Source organism: Lactuca saligna, chromosome 9 (assembly GCF_052625555.1).
Source record: "Lactuca saligna cultivar CGN05327 chromosome 9, ASM5262555v1, whole genome shotgun sequence".
In the NCBI taxonomy this organism is placed as follows: Eukaryota; Viridiplantae; Streptophyta; class Magnoliopsida; order Asterales; family Asteraceae; genus Lactuca; species Lactuca saligna.
The window spans coordinates 129,014,158-129,023,161 of NC_136425.1; the positions used below are offsets into that span (position 1 = coordinate 129,014,158).

Consider the following 9,004-nt stretch of genomic DNA (forward strand, 5'->3'; position numbering starts at 1 on the left):
CAACCTTTGATTTTGACTATTAAACTAAAATCAAAACTTCAATTTATGACCCTTCTGATACGAACTCAAAGACAAATAAAAAACAACTTCTATCCCAAAATCAAGTAAGGACATTCGACTTACAAATCATCTACCGTATTCAACTTTAAATCCAAATCACGAAACACTCGCCGATAATCAAGATCGATTTTGAGTTCAAACTAAATCAATCAAAGTTGACTTTAATTTCAAAAGAATGATTGTCGACTAGGATTAACCAACAATATCACGGAAATTAACCTTGATTCACACTCACCAATAAAAACTATAAGAATCCAGTTCGATTCTAAGCTTTATTGACTCAAATCGAATACAACGAAAATTGAAATCGTTATCAAATTCTGCAACCGAACTTGATTCGAATTCTCAGTCGAAATCGATATTAACTCTAAACAATTACAATTTTGATTTCGATTCATCAACCCAATATGTTCAAAACTACAATTTTGACTTCATTCTTTGATTTTGACTTAAAGAATGAACATATTTTATTTTGAACAATGAATAAATGATTGTGAATTGCGGTGGAAATATGTGAACAATACTCTAAAATTTAAGTTTGGGCTTAATCGAGATTCAGACTTAACGAATAAGGGTCATATGAACACTACCGATCAATAGAAATTGGGCTTGGATTGATGAACAATAATTATTTTTATTTGGCTTAAGATTTAATCAAAACAAAATTAATGTTTTTTTTTTGTCTTGATCTAATTTTTTTTGTTGGATCACCAATGGTGTAAAAACGGATTAGATCCAACGAAAAAACTGATTTAAAAATCAAGAATGTAACGCGTGATTCAATGAGATTAAGAGAGATTATAGAGAGAAACTCACTATAAATGCTGCAATTTTGACAAATTTTGCCAAATCGAGAATCATTTCTTCAAACAATCGTGTTGATCTTCGAAGACCAATTCTGATACCAATTGTAGTGATTTATGAACATGGTTTGACATGTGAAATTAAAGAACACACAATGAACATGATGATTTGGGTGCTAAAATGTGTATCCGATCATAGTAATTGAGTACAAAAATGGAACTACTCTAGAACTTCATAAACATCTCATTCACTAATCACTATGAACTATATCTCTTAAGCACACCTCTACAAGTGGTATGAACCCACATTATATAGAGGTGTTTACATGTCTCTCTCTCACTCTCCATCTCATAAGTCTAAAGGCTAAAGCACCACATGCAAGTGGGTCTTACAAAAGTCAACACATTTACAAAGTCATACATTGATAACTTTGCACCTAACGTTAAGGAGAGGCTAGAATGTTAATGAAGATGGAAAAGATACAAGTTAGAACAATAAAGCCTCTAAGACTTATAAGTCTTCATGAGGAGATAAATAAAGCACAACAACTATACAAGACAATTAGCTAGAAAGAGGATAAAGGAGGATATATGCTCTCGAATTTTGCTAAGGAAAAAAGAAGAATCAAATAAACTAGTTAAGGTATCCTCTCTTCTTAATATAGTCCTACACCTAAATGAAAGCCGATGCTTTCATTAAACGAGTTGATGTGTTGCAAGAAACATAATGGTTTAAGAAGAAGTTAAAAAAGTAACCAACAATACCTTGTAAGAAGGCATGGATTGTTTTAAGATGAAGAAGAGAGAGTTAATGCTTTCCACATCACTCTTTCATATATTATGTAGACAATATATTAAATTGTCTTCTATAGATCCATAATGTTGTACATAATGTTATAGTCATACTATATGATAATATGTAACTAGTTATGATATCTTTAATTATTTTTTTTTTCTCAAAAATAATATTTTTTCAATTCAATACAAGTGTTGATTTAACATATTAATAATCATATTACTTAATAAATAATCATTTAGTATTTACTTGTTAGATGATATGATTCTATAATATTATATATTATTAACAAATATTATTTTATAATGATCCTTAAGAATAAAGATCTTTCATTTATGTGGATTGTCACCCACATAAATGACCAACACCACCAGCCTCAACCGTACTTAAAGTTATAATCTTTTCTATCCATACTGTTTTATAGAAAATCACAAGAATATCTGAAGGAAAACTAGTATTTTTTTTAAAAAAAATTTAAATTATTTATTTATTTTTTGGTTTTGGTTTTGGTTTTGATTTTGATATTTTTTTTTTCTTTCTTAGAATAATAATTACATAAGTAATAATAATTGAGCAATATATTTTATTTAATATATCATGATTTGATGTAAACAATCTTATGCAGACTTTTTGCATACACTAATGACTAAGAACAAGCTATGATTAGCATCATGTAGGCCTACATTTTCATTCTAAACAAGTCTATATTATAGTATAATCATGTCATACTATGCTTTATTTTGTAAAAGGTTTTTCAAACTAGTGTTTTTTGGCATATGAGTTAGAACATATAACGGTTGCAAACAAGGTTTGATAATCACGAATATTGTTTGTTCACTTTTCGTATTAATTAAGAACATTGTTTGTTCATTTTTGGTATTGATATTTTATTCTTTATGCTTGTGGTTTATGAGTAATAATTTAATTTGGAATAATTCTTAGGTTATCCACAACATATTAAATTTTATAGAGTTTAATGGATTTTCATATTATTTTTTTACATTTGTACAACTCTATCAATTCAAAAAAAAAATTTAAAAACTAATTTATAATATATATTTAAGAATTAAAAACTTTTCTTATTGAACTCTAAATCATTTGAATGTTAATATATCATTTAACTATAGTAGAGTTTAATCAATTAAATAACAAATAAACTTAGTTACTCATTCAACTCTTCTATTGAACTCACCATTATAAACGCTTTTAAGAAACAAATTTTGATTCACAAAATAGAAATAGTATTTTTGGAGAGTATATATATAGATGTTAAAACAAAATATATATGAGTGCATATACTGCCCAAGTCAAGCTGCTATACGTAGGTTAGGCTACTAGTTTGGCTAAGGTTGTTTCATCGTCAGCTGCCTCTGAACAAACCCAAAAACATATGTTTCTTCAACGATCCTTCATTCTGATCATGTTTTTTCACTGCCATCCAAGACTAATATTTTGCCGATATTTTGGGACGTTGCTTTCGTGGTTTACAAGATCAAATTGATTATATATACAAATTCGTACTCTATACCACCTGATTTATATTATACTCCATATTTTAAATTCCCATTAATTGGCAGTACAGTGTTATTTCGAGTTATGATAAATTGCTGGTGACACTATAATTAACAACAGAAAGTCATAACTCACCTAACAGAAGTTTAGGGCTAATCCAAAATATGTGAAAGATTAATGTTGCATTATGTTTGATATTTAATTTAGGTCATAACGTCATTATTCTCCAATTTTATCACACGGGACTTATTAAACATTGTTTTTTTGTTTTTTTTATTATACCAAAAGTTAAAACCATCCCCAATTTTGACATCATTCTCATAACTCGATTGAAAACAATATCGGTCTCATATACTTTTGCAAAAGCTCGTATATACGAGATCAATGCAGTTTATACGATCCAAGTCTATAGAACCTGATTTAAACGACTATGCGATAAACCTGCAGGCTTACACAATAATTCTTAATTAGCACAATCAATATAATGTTTAATAAAAAAGATCATGTAGAACTATGTGCTTTGAAACATAATATATTTAATATGATATGCGTTAGTATCTAATGATGACGTACATGACATGAATATTAGAATGTCAAGAACATATAATATAACTAAAGATAATACCTTAAATAACCTAGCTACTAAAGATAATACGTTACAGCAATTTATTAATCGAATTACAGTTAAACAATCCAAAACCCTAATTAGCTTAGAGATCCTTAAAAATGAAATAACGTACGAAAGTAGTTGACAAAATAAGTCTTTTTGTCAAGTTCATATTACGCAACTTCCGTAATTATATGCATATATAGAAGCAAAATTACTTGAAAGGGGCTGTCAAATCTTTGCTTCCTTCACTCAACATCGAATTCCACTCCCAAATCCTATCGGGAAATGTCACATGAGCAGCTCCACCTCCTGGCAAGTTATTACTAAGTGCAAGAAGCGCTTGTGAGCTCAACTGTGGCTGAAGTTGTTGTTGTGGTTGCAGTTGCTGTTGTGGTTGAGGCAACATATTATTAAACAGATGCGGCGAATAGTTTGAAGAATCACCGAGGTGATAATTATGAATATTCAGAAGTTGAGAGGGTGGGCAAGTGTCAAGAACTCGTTGAGAACTTATAATTCTCGGAAGATCATCAACACTGTTAGGGAAGATAGTTGAAGAGGGGGTGGCAATGACATTGTGGTATGAGGAGTTGAGAGGGTTCGAAAGGCCGAGAGCAGTTCCAACAATGGCGGTGGGGGTGCAACTGGTTGTATCACTAGGTTTTTCATCAGTTTGGTGAGAAGATTGGCCTTCAAAACAAGTGAAACTCGAAGAATTCTGGGATTGCTGATTGATATGATAATTTGAGGTTCTTGAGTTACTCCTTGTTTGAAGAGAACGAGGGAGAGATGGATGATCTTCTACTCCACTTCGCTTGTAAACCCTACACAGCGATATCTCAGCCTGCAAAAACGACACCATGAAAACCACGTATATATTTACATACTAGCAAGCATTTAATTCTAGCGGTGATATTGGTCTGTAAATTAAGAGAGAGAAGTACGCATTTAAAGCTTGCGGTGACCTTGGCAGACGAGTTATAGTTTAACTCTAATCATTGCTGTTCGACCTTTTGTAATCTTTATGTTTCATGTTGGAGTTCCTACTGCTTTCATTTTGGTTTTTAAATCTAGAAAACCAAACAAGTGAGAATTAAGTATACAGACCTTTTGTAATCTTTCCGTTTCATGATGGGGTAATCGGTATTCATTCATGATCCAACTACTTCGAATGCCTTTAGGAGCTTTTCCCGAGTAAAAAACAAGGGTTTTCTTTAATCCGATGGATCTGGAATTATCAGTTCTAATCATTCTATCAGCTCCGGTAGCTTTCCAGTAGCCTGAAGTTGTCACACGGTTAGGTCGATCCCCATTACGGTATTTCTTATCTCTTGGCACATAGAAAAACCATTCTTTCTCGCCGATTGCTGCTAAAGCTGAAACACAGTGTAAAACAAAATCCAAAATTTAGACCTAAGGTAAACTCACTATAAACATAAAGACTAGTAATTCAGAAAGAGTAGAATCTGAATCAGGATAGACTTGTAGTATCGAGCAAGAAAGACAAAGTAATTTAACGAAAGGAAAGAATAGATCGATCACACAGAATTATGCGTAATCCAGATATATAGTGGATAAGAGAAGGGAGAAACGATTGTCACATACAGACAATGACTCGATGAAGAAGAAGAAGAATTGGATCCAAATATGTTTTGATAATGGAATTACAAGACACACACACACACACACTGTTTGTGTAACTAGAGTGATTTATACCAGGTAGTTCCCACGGATCGTATCGGTAAAGATCAAGAAAAGTGATGAGCTCAACATTGAATCTCTTGCCCTCTACCTTACGGCGAAGGTAGAACTCAACAAGCTCTTCCTCCGTTGGATGAAATCGAAACCCTGGCATCACCATGTCGTTTTCATGATCGTCATCCTCGTCGTCTTCTTGCTGCTTCTTGTTTCTTATCTCTTCTTCTTGGTTCATCGTCCTTGCTCCAATTGCCATAAACCGTTGGCTGATACCTTCTTAAACACCAGTATAATAATTGTAAAACCCTTTCTTCGAACAAGACAAGTCATATACGTGGTATATAAAGGTTGCACATGTATGCTAAATTACAAAAAAAAGGAAAAATGAAATTTAACAGTATCAAGAATGATACATTTATCCGTACCAAAGATGAAAAGAAAATATTTTAAAGAAATTAATTACCAATTAGGTCTCGTGTTTTTTTTTTTATTGACGTGGGTGTGTGTAATTTAGCCCGTAAAAAAGTTACATAAGTTTGACTATCTTTGAATTATTAGAACAACACTCTCCATAGCTTTCAGGGCCTACATATATGGACGATGAAAGCATGCATAGAGGTGGTTTAAAGATGAGAAAGTGACGTTTTGAATTGAACAGGTTGGACACAACACCTTAGCGGTGGGTTAGAGCTTAATTTATTCTACCATAAATCTTTTTTATTACTTATTAGTTATGGCACTATAATTTTCTGATTACTTAAATAAAGATTCATGCTAAATCTATAGCATACATATATGTGCTTTAGGCTTGCTCTTGAATCGTGTATTGTAATTAGTTCTAGGCATTTGTCTAGGGTTGTCACATGGTTAATTTAGAAAAAAACATATCACGAGTAATTGTACATGTAAACTATGATCCGAGCTCTTTGTTGGGCTTGTTTTTCTTATAAAATTATAGCTGTTGAAGAAAATTAAATAAAAGGTAAACAAGTTAAATAATCAACGACTAATTAAGCATGTATAGTTTAATTTCTAATTTTGAACTTAAGGTATTAGTAGGGTACATGCCAGCGAAACTTGTTCCAACAAACATGTCCGTGATCATCATTAAGATTAAGAAGCTAAAATCACAAACGTTTTACGGAAAAATGTAATTTGAGCTTAAGCAATTAATAAATTGTTATGGTATTACTCGGAATATTGTTTTCAATAGACATTAGGTTTGAATATATATGTGACGGTATAACTGTTAGACATTATCTACTTATTGAATTGCCCTAAAGTTTGTATGAACATGTGAAACCCATAAAAGAATTAGGTCAACGAAATGAAATGCTAATGTGTTAAAAATCTCATTTTTGTGTAGTTGTATGGTTATATTGCAGCCTAGATATTTTACTAGATAGAACGAGAGAATTCCATGCTTAAAGTTAAGGGTAAATACAATATGTGGATGTCTCTCGTCCACCAGTTCTATATATGGGTATTACTATGGAAAATGTAGTCTTCCATAACAAGAGAAGTGAGTGATATTTGTTCCTCTATCTCATATCGATACGAACACTATAGGAAACGTGAGTATTGGCGGCGACAAGCACCACCGCTAAATATCATGTATGTCGTAGTTAAAGGCTTTTGTGATGACGCATCGCCGACAATAGTTCACCGTTGTAGCCTTGCTGCAAATACTCCATATGTCGCCATTTTTGCTCTATGTTGCCGCAAATACACTCTCACCGCTAATGCCTAACATTTTCGCTAAAGCCCCCTCGCCACTAATACACGTCTATCGCCATTAAAGGCGTCATCGTTAATTGTATTTCCCATTTTTTTAGTATTTAACACTAAAATTATAAAAAACAATATAACAAGTATAAAAACTGCTACGAAACATTATTTTGTATAAAAATAGTTTGGAACGTTAACCACTTAATAATATATATGATATCCGATCTAAAATATTAATTCAAACATACGGGCCAAAGTACTCATCCAAACATAGTTCAATATATCCAAAATACTAGTCTATATTACTAACCGAAACAAAACATTTCACAAATCCTAAAATAGTAGCTACTCGTCTTAATCACTCCCTTCATTTCATCCGTTTTCATTTCATGGTGGTAACGAGCGAAACCACTATTCTAGTAGCACACTGTAAGTCATGTCTATTATCATTGTTTGCAACATCTCCAACTACAAAGAAAACAAAATATATTACAAACATATCATAACATCATTATACTTTACAAATTAAGGTCATGATTATTATAACTGCCTCCTTTTTTCCATTATAGCATTGTACTTTCCAAATACACTTAAACATATATAGATCCTACACAATATGGCATATACATTATAACATTATACTTTTTTTTTCTTCATCTTTTCACTATAACATCGAACTATACTAAACTAACAATTATCAAACTATAACCAAACTCCATCCTATATAATATTACATATACATTATATATATATATATATATATATATATATATATATATTATTCATTTTCCTATTATAGCATTGAATATATATATATATATATATATATATATATATATATATATATATTTCATTTTTCATTATAGCATTGAATTATACGAAACTAAAAATTACCAACATATCATTAGAACATTCTACTTTCCAAATACACTTAAATATACATCATAAACAATATTGCATCTACATTATATCATTGTACTTTTTTTTTTCATTTTTCCATATATCATTGTACTATACTAAATTAACAATTACCAACATATCATTATACCATTCTACTTTAGAAAGTAAGGTCATGATGATTATAGTATCCTACTTTTTTTTTTCCATTATAACATTGTTGTTTTTAAATACACTTAAACTAACAATTAGCAGTGATCGTGGTTGTGATTATGTTAGTGGTTGTTTTGATCGTACACAAACACAAACTTAAACAGTTTACGCACGATGCATCTGATATCATCGCGTCGAGATCTCAATATTCTTTTAAAACAATTTTTTATATCGTCTGATGTAAGACCGCTTGCTTCTGAAGAAGCTTGAGTTTGTTAATTCATCTTTTGGAGTAAAACATTTTGTATTTAAAGAAAATGATAAAAATAATATATATATATATATATATATATATATATATATACACACACACACACACTTACATGAAAATATAAATTAACTACTTATGTGTTGTTGCCTGATTGTAGGACTACTAAATACCCCTTGACGATCAATATTAGCCTTACGAAATGCTTCGAGTCTACTGATTATCTATTTAACATTAAAATTAGATTAATTATACATTCAATAAACAGTTAAATATATCATAACTTACTTCTTTGAAACATGCATTGCTATATGAGCACAATCCCCCTCTGTATACAACTTGTTGTTGTGCACAGACTCCTTTGTTTGCCTCCGAACACTTTACAAATTCGTACATTTAAAAATTTCCGACTGTGTGAACCTAATTTTTACGTGATATACCCCCCCCCCCCTGTGGAGGGAGGGGGGGGGGTGGCTAAT

At 31.2% G+C, this 9,004-nt stretch overlaps 1 protein-coding gene across 1 annotated transcript; it reads right to left on the reverse strand.

Moving 5' to 3' along the window:
* Nucleotides 1–3,780: 3,780 nt before the first annotated feature.
* On the reverse strand, nucleotides 3,781–5,859 carry LOC145018289 (uncharacterized). Its single transcript, XM_078976189.1, has 3 exons — nucleotides 5,498–5,859; nucleotides 4,889–5,157; nucleotides 3,781–4,625 (listed from the first exon to the last, which is right to left on the reverse strand). Exons 1-3 carry the CDS (start codon nucleotides 5,733–5,735, stop codon nucleotides 3,993–3,995), a joined length of 1,140 nt encoding a protein of 379 aa, XP_078832315.1. The 5' UTR covers nucleotides 5,736–5,859; the 3' UTR covers nucleotides 3,781–3,992.
* Between the last annotated feature and the right edge of the window lie 3,145 nt (nucleotides 5,860–9,004).

Bases quoted from the DNA above. Each gene is read 5' to 3' on its own strand.
- LOC145018289 (XM_078976189.1), bottom strand. From the start codon at position 5,735: ATGGCAATTGGAGCAAGGACGATGAACCAAGAAGAAGAGATAAGAAAC. The intron at 5,158-5,497 runs GTATAAATCACT...ACTGTGTTTCAG, and splicing joins CGATCCGTGGGAACTACCTG to CTTTAGCAGCAATCGGCGAG. The intron at 4,626-4,888 runs GTCTGTATACTT...TCGTTTTTGCAG, and splicing joins AAACGGAAAGATTACAAAAG to GCTGAGATATCGCTGTGTAG.